Source organism: Symphalangus syndactylus, chromosome 22 (assembly GCF_028878055.3).
Source record: "Symphalangus syndactylus isolate Jambi chromosome 22, NHGRI_mSymSyn1-v2.1_pri, whole genome shotgun sequence".
Classification (NCBI taxonomy): domain Eukaryota; kingdom Metazoa; phylum Chordata; class Mammalia; order Primates; family Hylobatidae; genus Symphalangus; species Symphalangus syndactylus.
Window position 1 is genome coordinate 12,951,773 of NC_072444.2, and position 23,124 is coordinate 12,974,896.

At 43.3% G+C, this 23,124-nt stretch overlaps 1 protein-coding gene and 1 non-coding gene across 21 annotated transcripts in view; one reads left to right on the top strand and one right to left on the bottom strand.

Moving 5' to 3' along the window:
- Window positions 1-11,778: 11,778 nt before the first annotated feature.
- Window positions 11,779-23,124, bottom strand: part of SRRM1 (serine and arginine repetitive matrix 1) — a 29,730-nt gene continuing 18,384 nt past the window's right edge. For 11 of the 20 annotated variants that reach the window (XM_055262694.2, XM_063631542.1, XM_055262697.2 and 8 more), the window contains 7 exons: window positions 21,890-22,034; window positions 21,470-21,511; window positions 17,794-17,904; window positions 15,141-15,605; window positions 14,420-14,615; window positions 13,139-13,348; window positions 11,779-12,862 (listed from right to left, as the gene is read on the bottom strand). In XM_055262694.2, coding sequence (XP_055118669.1) covers window positions 12,758-12,862; window positions 13,139-13,348; window positions 14,420-14,615; window positions 15,141-15,605; window positions 17,794-17,904; window positions 21,470-21,511; window positions 21,890-22,034 — 1,274 coding nt within the window. In that variant the 3' untranslated portion in view covers window positions 11,779-12,757. The remainder of the gene's footprint in view (window positions 12,863-13,138; window positions 13,349-14,419; window positions 14,616-15,140; window positions 15,606-17,793; window positions 17,905-21,469; window positions 21,512-21,889; window positions 22,035-23,124) is intronic. The other 9 variants (XM_055262699.2, XM_055262700.2, XM_055262698.2 and 6 more) reach the window with 1 other exon arrangement.
- Window positions 17,635-17,739, top strand: LOC129472791 (small nucleolar RNA U13). The gene has a single exon (XR_008654068.1). It is a non-coding gene; the product is annotated as a small nucleolar RNA U13 (small nucleolar RNA).

The following is a 23,124-nucleotide window of genomic DNA, read 5'->3' on the forward strand; positions in this document are numbered from 1 at the left end:
TTACCGGTGCCCGCCTCCACGTCCAGCTGATTTTTTGTATTTTTAGTGGAGACGGGGTTTCACTGTGTTGGTCACGCTGGTCTCGAACTCCTGAACTCATGATCCACCCGCCTTGGCCTCCTAAAGTGTTGGGATTACAGGCGTGAGCCACCGCGCCCGGCCTGGCTGTAGACTTTTTTTTTTACAGAGAGAAGGACTAGTCTAGATCAATGGTTTTCACTTTTTTTTTGGCTGTGGATTCTTTTATTCAAGTTAAATCCAATGGGGGAAGCCCAAAGTTAAGAAAACAAAAAAATTAAAGCTGAGCTGGTTACTCGCCTGGGGATTAATGGTATCATCTCAATCCTTAACAAAGATAGGTCCTACTAGTGGCTCTATTTTACAGAGAAAGTTTGAACTATAACTTCCTCCTAAGGACTCTGCAGGTCAGTTTGAAAACTGGCAGCCTAGATATCTATAAAGTAGATAGTTTCGATTTTGTTAATTATAAATTGCATTAGAATACTTTTTTTTTTTTTGAGACGGAGTCTCGCCGTGTTACCCAGGCTTGCATACAGTGGCACGATCTCGGCTCACTGAAAACTTCACCTCCCGGGTTCAAGCAATTCTCCTGCCTCTGCCTCCTGGGTAGCTGAGATTACAGGCGCTTGCCACCACACCTGGCTAATTTTTGTGTTTTTAGTAGAGACAGGGTTTCACCATGTTGGTCAGGCTGGTCTTGAACTCCTGACCTCATGATCTGCTCGCCTCGGCCTCCCAAAGTGCTAGGATTATAGGCGTGAGCCACTGCGCCTGGTCTAGAATACTTTTTATTTTATTTTTATTTTTATTTTTTTTTTTGAGACAGAGTCTTTCTCTGTTGCCCAGGCTGGAGTGCAGGGGCGCGATCTCGGCTCACTGCAAGCTCCACCTCCTGGGTTTCAAGTGATTCTCATGCCACAGCCTCCCAAGTAGCTGGGACTACAGGTGTGTACCACCGTGCCCGGCTAATTTTTGTATATATATATATTTTTTTTTTGGTAGAGATGGGTTTTCACCATGATGGCCAGGCTGGTCTCAAACTCCTGGCCTCAAGTGAACCGCCCGCCTCAGCCTCCCAAAGTCCTGGGATTATAGGCATAAGCCACCATGTCCAGCCTAGAATACATTTAATATTGCAACCCTGTACACACAATCACACACATACATACATGAATATATATACATGATCCATGAAACAATACTTAACCTACTATATGCGATTCAGACTCAAGTTTACTATTTTCTTTTTCTTTTAATGCTAGTTGTGATATATTAAATTTTATAATTCACTCATGGGTCTCAACTTACAGTCTGCAAAACACTTCCTTATGGTAGCTTCCAGCTAAGGAGTTTACAATTCTGCTGATATTTAGTTGTTCCCTTCATTCCTCCTGCCCCATCTGGTGAGAGGTATCCATAGCCCTCTGCAAACAGGGTGCTTCTCTTGGGACTCAGCACCCATCAGCTCCTCCTCTCTGATACACCTGAAATATAAGGGTCAGCATCTTGGCAGAAACCCCTAGAGAAAAAAAAAAAGCTCGGGGCAGTTTGAGCTATGCAAGGCATGCAACATTTATCAAGCCCACAGATACAGGAGCATGGGACTTCAGTCATCCCTCTTCCCCACAACCCCATGCTCCGGGGCAACTGTTTAAAGGCATTTTGTTACTGACTAGCTGCCTCACCCACTATCTTCATGCTCTTGGAATCTGTGATACAAAGAACAATGTATGGCCAATCAAGAGCTAATTTTTTTTTTTTCTTTGAGACGGAGTCTCACTCTGTTGCTCAGGCTGGAGTGCAGTGGCCTGATCTCACTGCAACCTCCGCTTCCCAGGTTCAAGCGATTCCCCTGCCTCAGCCTCCCGAGTAGCTGGGATTACGGGAGTGCACCACTGCACCCAAATAATTTTTGTATTTTTTAGTAGAGACGGGTTTTCACCATGTTGAGCAGGCTGGTCTTGAACTCCTGACTTCATGATCCTCCTGCCTCGGCCTCCCAAAGTGCTGGGATTGCAGTCATGAGCCACCGCGACTGGTCCTTATTTTTGTTTTTTTTTTTTTAAGACAGTCTTGCTCTGTCGCCCAGGCTAGAGTGCAGTGGCATGATCTTGGCTCACTACAAGCCTCCCAGGTTCAAGCAATTCTCCTGCCTCAGCCTCCTGAGTAGCTGGGATTACAGGCACGAGCCTCCCAGGTTCAAGTAATTGTCCTGTCTCAGCCTCCTGAGTAGCTGGGATTACAGGCACAAGCCTCCCAGGTTCAAGTAATTCTCCTGCCTCAGCCTCCTGAGTAGCTGGGATTACAGGCACGTGCCACCACACTCAGCTAATTTTTGTATTTTTAGTAGGTGTGGGGTTTCACCATGTTGGTCAGTCTGGTCTCAAACTCATGATCTTAGATGATCTGCCTGCCTCGGTCTCCCAAAGTGCTGGGATTACGGGCATGAGCCACTGTGCCCGACCGAGCTTATGTGATAAATGTAATAAATTCTTGGTAAACAATTTCAGAACTGCCTCTTCTTTATTCCTTCAAAAGACCCATTTGTAATTGCTGCTAATCGGAGTGTATATTTAGGACAACCTGAATCTATCCTCTTGGGTAGCTAACCTCAAGCTCTGGGCTCTGTACATAATCCTATTTTTTGAATCTTGTTATTCAAGCTTGACATTCTTATAATTATGAAAGCCTGCCAACCTGCTACATATTGACAAACGTGAAACGTTTTTGCCAAGAGCTTTGGAAAAACCTGTACTTCAGATCCTACTGTGAACCCGAAGTATCTGAGACAGGTCTCAATCAATTTAGAAAGTTTATTTTGCCAAGGTTAAGAATGTGGCCATGACAGCCTCAGGAGACCCTAATGACACGTGCCCAAGGTGGCATGGGTACAGCTTGCTTTTATGCATTTTAGAGAGCCATGAGACGCCAGTCAATATGTGTAAGATGTACATTCGGTCTGGAGAGGCAGGACAACTCGAAGCAGGGTACAAGAGGAGGTTCCAGGTGATAGGTAGATAAGAGACAAAAACAGTTGCATTCTTTTGAGTCTTTGATTAGCCTTTCACTGAATATACAATTTACATGTGACAGGAGAGTAGAGAAATAGTCACCTATGTTTTAGTTTGGCTCAGCGAATATACATTTTTACACAAAAAAATAGGGCAGAGAGTCTGGGTGCAGTGGTTCACACCTGTAATCCTAGCACTTTGGGAGGCCGTGGCCGGCAGGTCACTTGAGGCCAGGAGTTTGAGACCAGCCTGGGTAACATGATGAAACCCCATCTCTATTAAAAATACAAAAAATTAGCTGGGCATGGTGGTATATGCTTGTAGTCCCAGCTGCCTGGGAGGCTGAGTCCGCTTGAACTCCGGAAGCAGAGGTTGCAGGAAGCTGAGATTGCACCACTGCACTCCAGCCTGGGCGACAGAGGGAGATCGTGTCTCAAAAAAAAAAAAAAAAAAAAAAAAAAAAAAGAGGGCAGAGAAAGTAATCAAATATGCATTCGTCTCAGGTGGCCAGTGGGATGACTGTCTCTCCCACACCTGTGAAGACAAGCCATCAATTTACATTGCCAGGGTGAAATTCATCAGAACTGTTTTATAATAAAGATGTTGAGGGCCACAAGGAATTTCCTTGTGGGCACATTGTGAGGGAGGTACGTCGCTTTTTTACCTTTGCAGCTATCTCATTTGGAAATAAAATGGGAGGCATTTTACCTGATGCCGTTCCCAGCTTGACCTTCCCGTCGGCTTTCGTGATTTTGGTGTCCCGAGGCTTATGTTCCTTTCACACTACCAATTCATCAAATTAGGAGCACAGCAATAACTGAGTCCCTACGAGTCAAAGGGTAATGTTTGGTATGAACTAAGACGGGTCTTTCAAATAAAAAATATGGGAATCTTAGAGTTGATCTTTTAGGATTGAGCAGAGTTGGGGCCTCAAAATATGCCTGTGTGTAGGAGGATCGCTCGATTCTGGGAGGTGGAGGTTGCAGTGAGCCAAGATTGAGCCACTGCACTCCAGCCTGGGCAAAAGAGTGAGACTCTGTCCAAAAAAAAAAAAAAAAAAAAAAAGCCTGCAGGGTGTGGTGACTCACATAGGTAGTCCCAGCACTTTGGGAGGCCAAGGCAGAATTGCTTGAGGCCAGGAGTTCAAGATCAGTCTGGGAAACATAAAGAGACCCCTTCTCTATAAATAAATTAACACAATTAGCCAGGCAGGCCAGGTGTGGTGGCTCATGCCTGTAATTCCAGCACTTTTGGAGGGTGAGGTGGTGAGATTGCTTGGGCTCAGGAGTTTTGAGACCAGCCTGGATAACATGGCGAAACCCCTTCTCTACTAGAAATACAAAACATTAGCTCGGCATGGTGGCGTGCACCTGTGGTCCCAGCTACTTGGGAAGCTGAGGCGGGATGATCCTTTGAACCCAGGAGTTCAAGGTTCAAAGTACAGTGAACTATGGTCATGCCGCTGCACTCCAGCCTGGGTGACAGAGACCCTGTCTCTAAAAAAATAAAAAATTAATGCCATGCAATTTTCAACTTCTAAACTTGGATTTCTTGGGATAATAAGCTACACCCTAAACCCCAGTGTTTTCCTAACAACCACACATTTGGGTGGTGTTTCTATATTCACTTTTTTTTTTTTTCCTTTTCTAAGACAGGGTCTCGTTCTGTTACCCAGGCTGGAGTGCAGTGGTGCAAACATGGCTCATTGCAAGCCTCGACCTCCCGGGCTCAAGTGATGTTCCTGCCTCAGCCTCCCGAGTATCTGGGACTACAGGCACACACCACTATGCCCGGATAATTTTTGTATTTTTTGTAGAGTCAGGTTTCATCATGTTGCCCAGGCTGGTCTCAAACTCCTGGGCTCAAGTGATCCTCCTGCCTTGGCCTCCCAAAGTGTTGGGATTATAGGTGTGAGCCACCATGCCCCACCCTACATTCACTGTCTTATGTGACTGTTATAATGTTACAAGTTGCACAGGTATATTGAGGAAATTTTCTTTCTTTTTTTTTTTTTTTTTTTGAGACACAGTCTCGCTCTGTCACCCAGGCTGGAGTGCAGTGACACGATCTCGGCTCACTGCAACCTCTGCCTCCCAGGTTCAAGTGATTCTCCTGCCTCAGCCTCCCAAGTAGCTGGGACTACAGGCACGCACCACCATGCCCATCTAATTTTTGTATTTTTAGTAGAGACGGGGTTTCACCATGTTGGCCAGGATGGTCTTGATCTCCTGACCTCATGATCCACCTGACTCGGCCTCCCAAAGTCCTGGGATTACAGGTGTGAGCCACCGTGCCCAGCCGAAAATATTGGGTTCTTTATCAGATGGTAGGAGGGACAATATTAATTAGAACTGCACCTACCAGTTACCTTGTCACACTCTCCCCTGAGTCTCCTGATCCTGTTTATAAAATGGGAACACATTTTGGTTTGGCCATAATTCCCTATTCCCAACCTCCACATATGAGTATGAGAGTACTACAGATATCATCAGCTCCACTCTACAGACTCTGAGTCCAGGCCTGGATCTAACCCTATAGCCACAACTTCAGAAACATGTTCATGCAGATAAAATCAGCTTAAAATGGCATTGAGGAATACCAGCACATGAAAAGATGCTCACCATCACCAGCCATGTGGCAAATGCAAATCAAACACAGTGAGATAGCACTTCACACCCACTAGGATGGTTATAATCAAAATGACAGATAATGACAAGTATTGACAAGGACATGGGGAAACTGGAATCCTCACACACTGATAGTAGGAATGTAAAATGGTGCAGCTGTGGCCAGGTGCAGTGGCTCACACCTATAATCCCAGTATTTTGGGAGCCCGAGGCAGGTGGATCACTTGAGGTCAGGAGTTCAAGACTAGCCTGGATAACATAGTGAAACCCCATCTCTACTAAAAATACAAAAATTCGCCAGGTGCAGTGGCGGGCACCTGTATAATCTCAGCACTCAGGAGGCTGAGGTAGGAGAATCGCTTGAACCTGGGAGGCAGAGGTTGCAGTGAGCCGAGATCACACCATTGCACTCCAGCCTGGGCAACAAGAGCAAAACTCCGTCTCAAAAAAAAAAAAAAAAAAAGGTGCAGTTCCTAAAAACATTAAACATACAGTTACCACATGACCCAGCAATTCCAAATCCCAGGCACATATATCCAACAGCATCAAAGCACATGCCCACACAGAAACTTGTATGCAAATGTTCGTAGCAGCTTTATCCTAGTAGCCAGAAGGTGGAAATAGCCCAAACATTCAACTGATGGATAAACAAAACATGGTATATTCAAACAAGGGAATACTATCCAACAGTAAAAAGAAACGAAGTGGCTGGGTATGGCGGCTCACGCCTGTAATCCTAGTGTTACCGGAAAGGGATCCTGATCCAGACCTCAAGAGAATTCAGGGTGAGTCCATAGAGTGAAGTCAAAGTCAGTTTATTGGAAAGTAATGGAAAAAAGGTCTACTCCACAGGCAGAACAGCGGCACGGGCGGCTCGACTGAGTATACTTACAGTTGTTCCTTGATTATATGGTAAACAAGGGGATTATTCATGAGTTTTCCAGGAAAGGGGCATGGATTTCTTGGGACTGAGGGTCCCTCCCGACTTTAGACCATAAAGGGTAACTTCCGGAAGTTGTAAACTGTCACCGTGCCGGTGGGAGTGTCTTTTAGCATGCTAATACATTATAATTAGCATATAATGAGCAATGAGGATGACCAGAGGTCACTCATCACCATCTTGGTTATGGTGGGATTTGGCTGGCTTCTTTACCACAGCCTGTTTTATCAGCAAGGTCTTTGTGACCTGTATCTTGTGCCAACGTCCTGTCTCATCCTATGACTAAGAACGCCTAACCTCCTGGGAATGCAGCCCAGCAGGTCTCAGCCTTATTTTACCCAGCCCCTACTCACAATGGAGTTGCTCTGGTTTGAACACCTCTGACACCAGCAGCACTTTGGGACACTGAGGCAGGTGAGTCACTTGAGCCCAGGAGTTCGACACCAGTCATGGTGAAACTCCATCTGTACTAAAAAAATGCAAAAATTAGCCGGGCATGGTGGTGCATGCCTATAATCTCAGCTACTTAGGAGGTTGCAGTGGGAGGGTTGCTTCAGCCTGGGAGGTTGAGGCTGCAGTGAGCCATGACTGCATCACTGCATTCTGGCCTGGCTGACAGATAGAGATCCTGTTTCAAAAAATAAAAAAAGAAATGAAGCATTGATGCCTGCTATAACTTGAATGAACCTGGAACACACTGTGCTAAGTGAAAGAAGCCAGACAAAAGGCCTAATATTGTATGATTTCAGTGAAATGTACAGAACGGGCAAATCTATAGATAGGAAAGTACTTGCCAGGGCCTGGGGCTAAAAGAACTGTCAGGGTAATTGAAGTGACTGTTAATGAGCGCAAAGTTTCTTTTTGGGGTGATGACAATGTTTTGGAATAGATATAGTGATGGTTGCATAACTGCTCAATACCACTGAGATGGTGAATTTTATGGCACGTGAGTTAAATCTTAAAAAAAGAGAAATAAATTGCCTTAAATGGGGCTGATCTAAAATGCATTTCAGTTATCTAAACTTTGCCATAATTCTAAGAATGGCTATGTGTCATGTTAGAATGGGAAGCTGTCTTTGTGGTATCATTGCATTATATGTATTAACTGACACATTTAAATCTTCAAAAACTCTGAGATAGATTCCATCATTTCCATTGAAGAGGAAATGGCACCACCTCAAGGTCAAGTAACTTGCCTAAGACCATACAGTAGAAGCTATGGTAGAAATCTGGTTCCCCAGACTCAGTGTGCAGTCTGCAAATTGTTTGCATGTCTGCATACCCAGTAGATGGACGCTCCTTAAGGATAGCAATCATCTTTTTTTTTTTTTGGAGTGATATGGCACAGTCACTGCTCACTGCAGCCCTGACCTCCCAGGCTCAAATGATCCTCCCTCCTCAGCCTCTGGAGTAGCTGGGACTACAGGTACATGCCACGATGACCAGCTAATTTTTAGGCTTTTTGTAGACAGGGGTCACCAATGTTGCCCAGGCTAGTCGCAAACTCCTGGGCTCAAGCAATCCCCCCACCTTGGCCTTTCTAAAGTGCTGGGATTACAGGCGTGAGCCACTGCGTCTGGCCTCTTCACTTTACCTCAAACCCTAGTAGTATCTGGCCAGTATGGATGCAATGATAATTAAATTTATTCATTCGTCGAATGAATACACTGGAATACGGTGTACAGTGTGGTACACTGGTTTGTACCACTGGGGACACAGCCATGAATAAGACCAACTTCCTGGCGAGCAAAAATGCATCATTTTAGGTAGCGAAAGTTGACATCCATGAAAACAAAGGAAAGGGAATTAGGGAAGTGTCCGAGGCAAACCAAGTAAAGAAACAAGCAATAAGAGCAGGAGTGCCTTCCAGGATAAAGGCACAGTGGGCACGGTACAAAAATCTCTGAAAGAGAAGTCAGCTTTTTGGAAAAAAGGGAAGACAGGGTGGCCACCATGGCTTGAGTAGACTGCTAAGTGACAATAAAGTTGCCAAAGCCGATTTAGCCCAATCCTATTAGGACTTGCAGGCCATAGTAAGAAATTTGCGTTTTATTCTGAAACAGCTTTCTGAGGATTTTTAGCAGAGCTGTGATCTGACTTGGGCTGTGGGGAACAGCATGCACGAGTATTGGGGAGTGGACAGTATGGCCACTGATAAGGACTCAGTGTTGAATAAATGACAGTGACAGGCACTGAAATGGACTGAGATCAGGATCGTATAAAAAATCCTATTTTGGACATGTTAATTTTGGTATGCCTTTTATGGTATTATGGCCGGATGTGGTGCCTCTTTGGGAGCCCCAGGCAGACGGATCACTTGAGGTCAAGAGTTCGAGACAGCCTGGCCAATATGGTGAAACCCCATTTCTACTAAAAATAAAAAATTAGCAGCTGGGCACGGTGGCTCACGCCTGTAATCCCAGCACTTTGGGAGGCCGAGGCGGGTGGATCACCTGAGGTCAGGAGTTTAAGAGCAGTCTGGCCAACTTGGTGAAACCTTGTCTCTACTAAAAATACAAAAAATTAGCCGGGTGTGGTGGCGGGCGCCGATAATCCCAGCTGCTCAGGAGGCCGAGATGGGAGAATCGCTTGTACCTGGGAGGTGGAGGTTGCAGTGAGCTGAGATCGTGCCACTTGAACTCCAGCCTGGGTGACAGAGCGAGACTCCATCTCAAAAACAAAAACAAAATTAGCTGGGCATAGTGGCATGGTGGCAGGCCCTTGTAATCCTAGCTACTCGGGAGATTGAGGCAGAATTGCTTGAACCCGGGAGGCAGAGGTAACAATGAGCCGAGATGGCACTACTGCACTTCAGCCTGGGTGACAGAGAGAGGCTCTGTCTCATATAAATAAATAAAATAAATGGCATTATCAAGCAGGTAGCTCAACAGGAGTCTAGCTCAGGGAGAAGTTTGAACTGGGGATTAAATACCTCAAACATCAAGATGACACTTAAAATCAAGAGACTAGGGATTAAGTACAGGGAAGGCAACCAAGGACAAAAAAAGGCATACTACATCACGGCATGTTTAAAAGGACCTATTAGAGACAAAAGTTAGTGAGGTAGGAGGACAACTAGTGTTGCTTAAAAGAACACGAGTGTGAGTCAACAAAGTGACTGATTGAGCCCAATCCTGCAGAAGTCTAATAAAATAAGGATTCAGAACTGATTGTTCAATTTGGCAAAAGGAAGGCTATGGCTAATCTTAAGAGCAGTCAAGTGGAGGAATAAAAGCCTACGGAGTAAGTAAACAAATGGACTGAATGATTGGCTAGACCTAAGTACAGCTGACACTTGAACACAGGTTTACACTGCATGGATCCACTTATAGGCAGATTTTTCCACCTCTCCCATTGCTGGGACAGCAAGACCAACCCCCTCCCATTTTTTTCAGCCTCAAAGATGCCCAGGCTGGAGTGCAGTGGTGTGATCATGGCTCACAGCAGCCTCAACTTCCAAGGCTCAAGTGATCCTCCCACCTCAGCCTCATGGGTAGCTGAGGCTATAGGCACACGCCACCGTGCCTAGGGCTTTTTTAAAAAAAGTTTTTTAGAGATGAGGTCTCGCTGTTGTTGTCCAAGCTGGTCTCAAATTCCTGGAATCAAGCAGTCCTCCTGCCTCAGCCTCCCAAAGTGTTGGAATTACAGGCATGATCTACCATGCCTGGCAGGTACATTTTTAGGAAGTAAAAAAATTATACTTGAATTTTTGCCTGTGCAAGGGGTCAGTGCCTCAACCCTCTCATTGTTCAAGGGCCAACTCTACTCCAACGATGTTCACTGGTTTGTTCATATTGGGAAGGAAATGTCAGCAACCATCTTAGAAAATAAGTATGATGTGCTTTTCTTTTATCATAGAATTGTAAAATCGAAAGGAGCCACGTAGAAGGCCCTTGAAAATTCTTAATTTGCTGCACACACATAAAACTCTATTATCGACCATGGATAGAGCGTAGAGTCACTCACTCTACACTACCTTAGCGCAGTCCCTATACAAGTTTCATCAAGCTTTTTTGCTTGTTACAAATCACTTTAAACCTGTAAAACACCTGTAAAAACAGTTCCTCATTGTTGAAGGTATATTTACTGTCCATGTCCTTTGAAAGATGTTTTTACCATATTTATTTCAATAATTAACTGTGGTGAGTGCTGTAAAGGGAAAGTCTCAGCATATGATTGGAACATTTAGAATACTGGTGGGAGAAGTCCACCAGGCAAAGGGAAGAGCATTGCAGTCAGACAGTGTCTGTGTCTTCCCTAAGGCAGGAGCAGTGCGGTAGCTCACACCTGTAATTCCAGCACTTTGGGAGGGCGAGGCAGGCAAATCACAAGGTCAGGAGTTCAAGACTAGCTTGGCCAAGATGGTGAAACCCCGTCTCTACTAAAAGTATTTAAAAAATAGCTTGGCGTAGTGGCGGCCACTTACAATCCCAGCTACTCAGGAGGCTGGGGCAGGAGAATCGCTTGAACCCAGGAGGTGGAGCTTGCAGTGAGCTGAGATTGCGCCACTGCACTCCAGCCTGGGTGACAGAGCAGGACCTCATCTAAAAAAAAAAAGAAAGAAAAAGAAGAAAGAAATTAAGATTGTAGGCATTTTCTTCCTTGTTTTGCTTCAACTGCCAGAACTTATAATCAAACTATGCATGTGTCGACCTGCTCAGCTTAGGTTTCTGGTGAATTTCTTTCATATGAATGTTGCTGTTTTACCTCACACTATGTTAACAACTCAAGTTTTCGTTCCACTTAGTTTTAAATGCAAAACGGACTTGGTTGTAGATAGCCAAATATTAAGCGTGCATGCGCGCGCACACACACACACACACACACACACACACACACACACACACACCCCTGCCCCACCGCCCCCGACAGAGGGTGTTCCAGTCATTCCTTAGCCTTTGTTCACTTCCTAACATGCCAGGCTCCTTCTGCCTCAGGGAAGACACAGACACTGTTTGTCTGACTGCAATGCTCTTCCCTTTGCCTGGTGGACTTCTCCCACCAGTATTCTAAATGTTCCAATCACACGCTGAGACTTTCCCTTTATAGCAATCACCACAGTAATTATTGAAATAAAGATGGCAAAACCTTAATTTCATCACCTTTTCTTTCCCCTGCCCAACTCCCAACACACCAAAAGGTTTACATAGGCACTACTAAGTAAAAGTGAGTGGCAAAATTTTTAAATTTAGAAATTTATTCTGTTTAATCCACAAGCTTTATATAGCTTTAGTTTAAAAAAAAAAATCAAAAAAAAAAAATCAAAACAAAAACAGTGAAACCAAGACACTATTCCAAAGTCTGGGCCCTTCCAGCCTTCCAAATACAAGAGGCTATGAAAGTTGTATATACCAATTGGAAGAACAAGACAAAAATATGAACAGGGCCATGACATTTCATTAAACAAATTGTATGTAACTGAAGGATCCTTTCTGGGACTAGCTCATTGCCTTTACAAAAGAAAAAAACAAAACAAAAAAACAAAACCAGAAGAACAGAATGAGAGTCCAGTGTTCCAAATCAACTTGTTACACATCAATATAAACCCACAGTGTCCTGGCAAACAACATGCTTTCATTTTCTGTCTCATCCTAGAGCTCGAATCCTGATTCATTTCAGCAGAGACTCCACAGGCAACAGGAAAGATTGTGGCATTAAAATATTCATTTATACTTTTGTGGTAGTTCAAAACAGTGGTCTTATTTCTGGGCAAGCTTACAGACCATACAAGGTCAGAAGCATAACTTAAATGGGAGCTAAGACTTGAATGGAAAAAATGTAAGAAGAAGAAAGAAAAACAAAAAGAAAATCAAAACCAAAAAACAAACAAAAAAACCCCTCTGGGAATAGCCAGGGCATTTAAAGGAACCATAAAAATGCCAACAGTATTTAAACCCCCTTTTTTAAAAAGGGAATTTTTTTGGCTTAAAATATTTCGCTCAATGAATTATGTCAGCTGTCAATGAAAGAATGTCACTAATACACTGTGGACACCTTTTGCAATGTAAATCCATGCCCCCTTTTTTTTACATGTTGAACTTCAACCTAGCAATTATTACAACAAATGTTATAGTCTAAAGCTCAAACACATTTTAGCAATTTTGAAATTGAACTGCGTACAAACCAAATAAAATTTACATCATAACAAACATTTCCCCCTAAGACTGTGGGGACACTTGGGCCTTCCTCATTGATCTCAGGGCCTTTTCACGCAGGTGCTTTTCTAGATCATCAAGGTTATCTTCAGCTTCACTTTCAGTCTCCTAAAAAAAACAGAATTTACATGGTTAAGTCTTGAGATCCTGGTGGGAAATGCTGAGTAAAAAGCAGAATCAAAGTGTGGGGATCGATGCACGACTGAATATACTAAAACCCAGGGAACCACAAACTTTAAATGAGTGAACTGTATGGTATGTGAATTTTATCTCAGAGTAATTGGCTAATTAGTAGAAAAAACAATTTTGCTACTTCTCAAAATAAAATGACTTTTCTATCTGTACGTATACTGCAAGACAGCCATATACAGAGTTCATAAATACCTTCTTCGGCTCTGGCGCTGCCACTGGCTCTTCCTGTGCTAATGTGGTTGTGGCAGCTGCAATGGCTGCAGGGGTCACAGCAGCTGCAGCAGCTGCAGCCACAGCCTTTTCCTTCTTGTGTTTTTTGTGCTTCTTGTGCTTCTTATCCTTTTTGTGTTTCTTGTCCTTCTTTTTCTTCTTTTTCTTTCCACCTCCTTCTTGATCTGAATTCTAGGAAGGAAAAAAAAAAACAACACCCAGCATTTATAATCAATCTGATTAATATTCTGTCCAATTGAACATTTTATTTCCTCAAATCCCCAATGGACAAATCTCAAGATTTCCAAAAGGCTTTGGAGGGTGTGAGTGGGGAAGGCCCAAGGCCAATTATCACCAAGAGAAGTATTCAAAGTCAGAGGCTATCTCCAGGATGAGCTCAATTCCAGCTCCTGAACTATTTGGCCTTAGACAAATTGCTGAACTCTTTCTGAGACCTTTTTACCAAAAATAAGTGTAATAATCCCTACCTGATAAAGCTCTTGTGAAAATTAAATGAGAACATCTGTAAATCACCCATAATACTTGCCTAACGTGTAGCAGACTTTTAATAAATGGTACCAGCCATTAGTCTAAACACATGCCTGTATGAATGCCATGTCTCTAGCTACCATCTGAGCTCTCCTATCTTTAGAGTGGGGACGACTGGTTCTTCCTCATGACACACAAATTTATGCAAAAGGCAGGCTCCTATAATTTAATCCATAATATTTCAATTTCACACTTCTAAGCAATTACTTAAAATTCCTCACAAGTTAGCTTGCACAACTATTCAGTCAACCCAATTAAACATGGACATCTGAGGCCACAGCAGGAGGATCACTGGGGGCCAGGAGTTCAAGATCAGCCTGGTCAACACAGCAAGACCCTGTCTCTACAAAAAGTTAAAAACAAACAAAAAACCAGCCAGGTGCAGCAGCATGTGCCTATAATCCCAGCTACTTGGGAGGCTGAGGCGAAGGGATCACCTGCATCCAGGAAGGCTGCTGTGAGCTATGATCATCCCGCTGCACTCAGCGTGGGTAATAGCATGAGATGCTGTCTCAAAAACAAACAAAAAACAGATGGACGTCTAACCACTGATTTTATGCAATACAGAAACCTGCCCAAGATCAGATGTATAACTCACAAGTGGGAAAAAAAGTTTAAACACCAATATTTTAATGCCCCAATGACATTTGCTCTGCTTCAAAGTGACCATATACGTATTTATAAAAGGGTGTCCAAAATAAGGCAGACACATACTCTTGGCGGTGATGGGCTCGGTGTCGGGCTTTTGGCCTTTTTGACCGGTACAGCTGGTGACCAGTTTGTAGACGGTGACTGAGACTGGACGGGGGATGGAGGTGCTGGGGGCTTTTTAGCTGCTGGCTCAGGAGACCCGGAGACAGATCGGGAGGATGAGACCCTCCTTACAGACTGTGGGCTTGGGGAAGCAGCCCTAGACAAAAAGGAAAAAACATTCGGCATTGAGAACAGACATCTCTTCACATGAGAAAACCACCAACTACACTGTACAACCAGGTTATGAATTTCAAATATACCACTTAGATTGCTGGTTGATTCGACTAACATATATCCCATTTACATCACCTATGTTTCCCAGAGGGTGGCTAAAGCCCCATAAATCCTCTATCTATTCTGTTAATGATGCTTCTTATGTAAGATTAGTAATGTCAGTTCCTTAGATCACACACAAGAAATGTTCTATGTCTTACTCAAGTTTAGTTTTGGAAGCATACCCCTCAAAAACAAATTGATAACTGCTAAGAACCAAGTAAAAGCCTGTGGCATTTAAATTATGCCATAGAAACTATCCCAAAAATGGAATAAGATCTGTAAATAGTACCTCAAGTTTGACTTAAAAGCTCATATTCATAATTATTCCTTGTATATGGGGGGGGGAGCTTCCAAATATAAAGAGCTATGTAAGTATTCCTAATGAAAAAGCATAAAATATTTTTACTTTTTTATCTTTTTAGGCTCCGGAGTCCTGGAGACTCTCCTAATGGGCCTAGTACTTGGAGACGGGGACTGCCTTCTTTGGGGTGATGACGACGCTCCTCTTCGAACGGGTGGAGGACTTGAGGAGGTCTGAGGAGCTCGAGGCCGTGGTGAGGGCGAATGCCGTTTGTTTGGTTGCGGTGATCGGGCCTCCCGGGTAGAGCGGCTTGGGGAAGACCCTTTCCTATGCTTGGATGATAATGAGGGTGAACGTCTCTTGGTGACTGGGGAGCTTCTTTGTTTGGGAGGTGGAGAATGGGAGACCCGCCGCTTTGGTGGTGGAGATGGTGATGCTCTTCGTTTAGGAGGGGGAGGAGGTGAAGCCGTTCTTCTCTTTGGAGGTGGAGAAGGAGAGTATCTCCTCTGTATTGGAGGAGAGTATCTTCTAGGAGAAGGTGAGCGCCGACGTGGGGGAGGAGAAGGAGTCCTAGGAAAAAGACACATAATTAAGCTGAAAGGCTCAACAAAATACAGAAACAGGATGAAAAGTAATCAGTAGGTTTGGCTATACTGTAGTTAGCACTAGGCAAAGGGAATATATTTGTAAGTGAACATGCTATCTTTATATTCTCATTTAAATATCAATAAAACTTGTTTATCTCAGCTGACTGCAACACAGGACACTGCAAGACTAAGTACAAAAAAGAAAAAAAAGACATTTTGATTAACAAAAATTTGCAATTTTCAGAAGATGTGAATTTGTCAAGTCTTTTAACATCTATACGAAATCAACGTTTTTTGAAAAGAGAATCTTGCACTGTATTAACTGAACATCAGTTATTATATAATAACCAAGTAACTGTATTAGCAAAACTCTATTATGGTCACTTTAGGAAGTCTACGCTTTAAAGAGGTCTCCTATATGGTATCCTCTCTGAATGAGCATTTGGACACTGTATGAATAATTAAGAGTTCACTGCATAAGCCTTAAAGACACTTCTACCTCCCCTCAAAGAGACTGTTCCATTTTCTGTCTCAAAAGGCCACTTTTCAGGCCAAAGTACCTAATTTCCTCTTGGATCTTGCAGACTTTTAGATCAAAGTAAATTCCTGCCCAGAGTTAGCTTTACAACAGGCCATATATTTTGGCAATGTGGTAGGGCACAGTTTCATCACTGTATCTGGGCAATTATTTAGTAATTCTCAACTCCCATTTCCTCACCTGAAAAATGCACACAATACCAACTATCAAGCAACGTCACTTTGAAGACTAGTAGCAAAGCATATAAAGCACCTAGCACTTTGCCTGGCACGTAACAGGCATTCAAGAGTGGCAGCCAGGCTGGGCAGAGTTGGTCACACCTGTAATCCCAGCACTCTGGGAGGCCGAGGAGGGAGGATCACCTGAGGTCAGGAGTTTGAGACCAGCCTGGCCAACATGGTGAAACCTCATCTCTACAAAAAAATACAAAAACTGGCTGGGTGTGGTGGCAGGTGCCTGTAATCCCAGCTACTCGGGAGGCTGAGGCAGAACAATCACTTGAACCCAGGACACGTAGGTTACAGTGAGCTGAGATCGGCCACTGCATTCCAGCCTGAGTGACAGAGTGAGACTGTCTCAAAAAAAAAATAGAGTGGCAGCATGCCATTACATTGCTTGGCAACATATCCAAGCAATGACATTAAAACATTTTCCCCTAATTTTTACTTTAAAATCGTTTTAGATGTACAGAAGAGCTACAAAAATAGGAGATTTGCCACTTCACCATGCTAATATTTTATACAACCATAAGAAAATTAGCAAAACCATAAAATGAACCTCAGTGATAACTTAGTATTATTAAAATAGCACACAACCCAGTTTTCCACGAATGAATGTCCCTTTTCTGTTCCAGGACTTAATCAATGTTCCTTTTCTGCTACAGGACCCTACATCTCTTTAGTTCCTGCCAATCTGTGACTGTTTCTGTCACTGTCTTTCATGACTGACACTTTCGAATATTGGTCAGGTATTCTGTAGAATGACTTTCAATTTGGGTTTGTCTGATTACTTCCTAATAATTAGACTGAGGTTCGGCATAATTGGTAAGCATACTACAGAGGTATCCAGGAAATACACGACGCCAATGTTTTATTGAGGACGTTATCTTTGATTATTTAGGTAAGAGATATCTGCCAGTATTCTCTAAATTTTCTCTTTACAATTACTAGTCAATACCATCTTTTAATGTATTAACATCTTTATGACAATACGTGATTCACCTGCTATAAAACCTATCTATTTACCCATTTACGGTTCATTTACAGTATACAATTAAAGGATTTCAGTATATTCATATAGTTCTGCAGCCATTACCATCCCCATGTCCACCCCACTCTAATCTGTTTTCTATCTCTATAGATTTGTGTATTCTAGACTTTTCATATAGATGGAATCATACGTGTTCTTTTATGATTGGCTGAACAGTGCTAGTCTGCTTACTCTAGTAAGATATAATAATCAGAAAGATTCAGAAATCCTTTTGTAGTTCATAAGCATGATGATTGGGTTTTCACACGCACACACGAGCTGTGCCTCTCTCCAACCCTGTTATGAAGTGAGCACCACCACTCATCTGATGTATCAGGGGCGGGGGGGTTAGGAGATGCTCCAGTTAGCATATTTGACAAAGTACCTTCGTCGTGGTGGTGGTGTGGGAGTCCTGCGCCGTCGAGGGGGAGGGGCGGGAGAAGGAGACCGTCGCCTTCTGGTGGGTGGTGGGGATGGACTTCTCCTCCGTCTACCACTAAACAAAGAAGAATTCTAGTTAATTTTTTTTTTTTTTGAGATGGAGTCTTGCTCTGTCGCCCAGGCTGGAGTGCAATGGCACGATCTCAGCTCACTGCAACCTCCGCCTCCCAGGTTCAAGCAATTCTCCCACCTCAGCCTCCTGAGTAGTTGGGATTACAGGCACCCGTAATCATTCCTGGCTAATTTTTAAAAATATTTTTGTAGAGACGGAGTTTCACCATGTTGGCCAAGCTGGTCTTGAACTCCTGACCTCAGGTGATCCGCCCGCCTCAGCCTCTCAAAGTGCTGGGATTACAGGTGTGAGTTACCACACCTGGCCTATATAGTTAACTTTGAGTCAGTGGCATTTATAGTTAAGTGACCCAGAAGACACGGTTTCAATTATCATTAACCCCACGGGCAGCAATGGTTACTAAGTTTCAGAACAGTGTTTTTCAAACTACAGGTCAAGATCATTAGTCAAGACCTTGAGTGGCAGCATTAAAAAACTTAATAAAACTAGAGTGTTTTACTTGTGACAAGGGTAAATACCATTTTATGAAATTTTGGATCACAATACAGACATTCTTGACATGACACACAGTGAAAAAGTTAGGCAACAGCACATCAGAGCACTGCTTTTTATTGGGGATGCGCATTAGAACCACCTGGGAAGCTTATGTGAGATTTATGTCTACCAGGTCTGGGCTAAGGTCCAGCCAGGTGTTTCTGGGAAAGGCTCTCCAGGTGATTCAGATTCCTTATTAGGAATCAACTGCTTTAGAGACTCTAATACAGAAATTCAAAAATGCCAATAGTTGCAAGTGGCTTAAGACCCAAATCTGGATGTCTCTGCTCCAAACTCTTAATTTTTTTTGCCCAGGACAGGACTCATGCTTCCTGTGAATCTGGAATTATGCTTTGTCTTGGTTCCCGTTAGAAACTAAGAAAGCTCTGATAACTGAACAGACAAAATCCTAAACGTCACCATTAAATTTTTCAACTTAAATCTGCTTATGCTTTGTGGGGACTAAGACCTCACACTAAATACACATAAAATATTCGAAACCAGGCTCTATCTCCCCTTCTTTTCTTTTTTTTTTTTTTGAGACGGAGTCTCGCTCTGTCACCCAGGCTGGAGTGCAGTGGCACGATCTGGGCTCACTGCAAGCTCTGCCTCCCGGGTTCACGCCATTCTCCTGCCTCAGCCTCCCGAGTAGCTGGGACTACAGGTGCCCACCACCACACCCGGCTAATTTTCTGTATTTTTATTAGAGATAAGGTTTCACCGTGTTAGCCAGGATGGTCTTTATCTCCTGACCTCGTGAACCGCCCGCCTCGGCCTCCCAAAGTGCTGGGATTACAGGCGTGGGCCTCTTTTTTTTTTTTGAGACGGAGTTTTGCTCTTGTTGCCCAGGCTGGAGTGCAATGGCACGGTATCAGCTCACTGCAACCTCCACCTCCCAGATTCAAACGATTCTCCTGCCTGAGCCTCCCGAGTAGCTGGGACTACAGGCATGCGCCACCACGCCTGGCTAACTTTTTTGTATTTTTAGTAGAGATGGGGTTCCGTCATGTTGGCCAGGCTGGTCTCAAATGCCTGATCTCCGGTGATCCACCCATGTCAGCCTCCCAAAGTGCTGAGATTACAGGCATGAGCCACCGCACCCGACCTCTATCTCCCCTTCTAAAATACGATACTGAAGCATAATTCCAAATAATCCTTCCTCCATCTCTAAATCCTAGGAACCTGATGGCAATTTCTAATGGCATTAAACTTGAAACTGCTGGTATATAACTTAAAATACTTTTTAAATGATGAGAAACAAAACAAAAACATCCTGGAGTAGAGCAATAAACGTTAGTGTTGATTTTACTGCTGTGAGGAATCTCTTTCCAGAACAGAAAGTATTTCCATAATTTGGTGGGGGGGTGGGGAGGGAAGGGGAGATGTAAGAGAAGAAATTGCACCACTAATCTAACTCTGTAAAGCAATTGTTTAGTTGCTGTGCTAGCAACTTGACAAAAGCCAGCGGTAATTACAGCTGGGAAAGGAATGCTTTAGCAGCCAAACTAATCTTTTTTAGGTTTTTATCTTTCATTATCATGGAGCAGTTTCCTCCAGTGTAAATACCCTGTGCTTTGCCCCATCACAAACACTGCTCACTGGTTCCTTTCCAAGAAAACACTCTTATTGATGAGATTACCTAAAACAACACAGCTTCAAAAACTGAGCTACAAAAAGGACAGTGGGATAGCTTCAGCAAGGATAAATACTTCAAAATTCAGTGGCAGCTAAGGCCCCAAAAGCAGAAAGCTGGTCAAGACAGACTAGTGTAATGTCAAATGTATAGGTCTAAGATCCAACTTTGTCACTTTGTGGCCCTAAGAAACTACCCCATCGGGGCCGCTATCTTCTCACTTATGAGAGTAAGGCCTGAATTAGGGATTTGGCTCTAAAATTTTACAGTTTTATGGTCACGGTGACACTAACAATCAGAAGTTTCAATAAAGATACGCAGGTTGGGCCCAGTGGCTCATGCCTGTAATCTCAACACTTTGGGAGGCCGAGGCGGGTGGATCACCTGACGTCAGGAGTTTGAGACCATCCTGGCCAACATGGTGAAATCCCTTCTCTACTAACAATACAAAAATTAACTGGGCGTGGTGGCATGTGCCTGTAGTCCCAGCTACTCAGGAGGCTGAGGCAGGAGAATCGTTTGAACCTGCAAAGCAGAGGTTGCAGTGAGCCGAGGTTGCACCAATGCACTCCAGCCTGGGTGATAGAGCCAGACTCCATCTCAAAAAAAAAAAAAAAAAAAAAAAAAAAAAAAAAAGTGATCTGCAACCTACCTTTCTACTACTGGAAAGACTGAACAGGGCCAAAGCCTTCCATTCGCTTTTATTTATTATTACTATTATTATTTTTGAGATGAAATTTAGCTCTGTTGCTAGGCTGGAGTACAGTGGGGTGATCTCAGCTCACTGCAACCTCCACCTCCCGGGTTCAAGCGATTCTCCTGCCTCAGCCTTCCGAGTAGCTGGGATACAGGCATGCGCCAACACTCCCAGCTAATTTTTCTATTTTTAGTAGAAATGGGGTTTCACCATGTTGGCCAGGATGGTCTTAATCTCCTGACCTCGTGATCCTCTCACTTTTAATATTTCTAAAGTTTCTCCCTAGTTTTTCTTGCCCTCCCTAATGTCACCACAAATACAAAGTCCCTCCCCCCAAATCTAAGGAGCAATTAATCCTATCTCTGGAAAAGTATCCAGATACTGCTAAAAATCTGTGTGCCGCTTGATGTAAGTTGATGCAAATTATCACAAAAGAGCACAACCAGATATTAAAAATCTAAGTTCAAATGAGGGTCTAAACCAAATAGCTCATGTATAATTCTCCCTATCATTAATCTAATGTGTTAAAAAAAAAATACTCAAACCAAAACAACTTAGGATCTGCACATCCATAGCCACAGCCACCATATATTTAAGAATGAGATGAGGTCACCTAAATAGGAAATTAAGTCACTAAAATTTATGACATGTAACCCTAATTTACAAAGTAGTGTCTAACCAACCTTTTAGTCACTGGCGATTGCCATCGCTTTCCCATCTGCATCCTGAGAGCAGTGGAGAAAAACAAATGTCAAGAATTCCATTCACTAAATTATTTACTTGGGTGGATTAAGTACCATTAATGGAGACATTTTTAAATATTCGAAGATGTTCAGGAGTTACTGCTATAATAGTTTGGTTTATTTTTCTAATCATGCACACATATATGACATGGTGGTTGAAAATTTACCAATTCTAAATTAAATATTAATAACCACCAACAAAGCAAAAACAAAACAAAACAAAAACCCTAAAAAGCAAACAAAAATCCAACCATATCCAAATACCTGAAGGAATTAACCAAATTCTCAAATAATCCCGAGTTACCAAATTTCATCACAATTACAGAACATCAGTGAACATCACTGAAGCAAAGATGTTACCGAGGGGAAGTCTCTTTTTGGCGCTTTCGTGGTGATGGAGAAGCACTCCGGGAAGGGGAATGTCTCCGCCGCCTGCCAACCTCACCATTCTTCACATGGGATCTCTTGGGTCGTTCATCTTCTGAGGAGGAGGAGGAGCCAGAGTCTATAATTACACAATTAAAAAAATATTACATTAGCTTTGTGCTTGAATGCTTGAATCTGTCCAAGTTTTCCGAAATCTAGGTGGATGGAGTGTTCACTAGGGTAAGCAAGTATGTATATAGGCCATCAGTTCTGAACAGAATCATTATCAATATATGATCAATGATTTCAAAGCCAAGCATATTATTTAAAGAAGATATAGACATCATTTCCACAGTGTAATCCAATCAAGATGGCACACTCTAAGAAGTCTAGGCTGGGCACAGTGGCTCACCCCTGTAAACCCAGCATTTGGGAGGCCAAGGCAGAAAGACCGCTTGCGCCTCCTGAGTAGCTGGGATTACAGGCCTGCACCATCATGCCTAACTAATCTTTGTATTTTTAGTAGAGACAGGGTTTTGCCATGCTGGCCAGGCTGGTCTCGAACTCCTGACCTCAAGTGATCCGTCTACCTCAGCCTCCCAAAGTGTTGGGATTACAGGTGTGAGCCACCACACCCAGCCTGGTATATTCTTATAATAAAAAATGCAAATAGCAAAACAATAGGGTAGATTATTTTCTTTTCTTTTGGAAACAAAGCCTTGCTCTGCTGCCCAGGCTCCCAGGCTGGAGTGCAGTGGCGCGATCTCAGCTCACTCACTGCAACCTCTGCCTCCTGGGTTCAAGGGATTCTCCTGCCTGGGCCTCCCAAGTAACTGGGATTACAGGTGTGCGCCACTATGCCCAGTTAATTTTTGTATTTTTCGTAGAGACGGGGTTTCACCCTATTGGCCAGGATGGTCTTGAACTCCTGATCTCAAGTGACCTGCTCACCTCGGCCTCCCAAAGTGCTGGGACTACAGGTGCGAGCCACTGCGTCCAGTCTAGATTTTTAATAGGGAAAGATGTTCTAAATATACTGTTAAGTTAAAAAGGGAGGCAACATATCTACAGTTGAGCTTCTGTGGGGTTTTTTCTTTTCCTTTTTCTATATGCACAGAAAATTTCTGAATAAAACTTTAGGATGTTGGAAAAAGAATGATACTTTTCCAATTTTATACTTCTGTTTTCTGTTTCACTATTGTGTCCTAGGGACCTATTACTTTTATAAC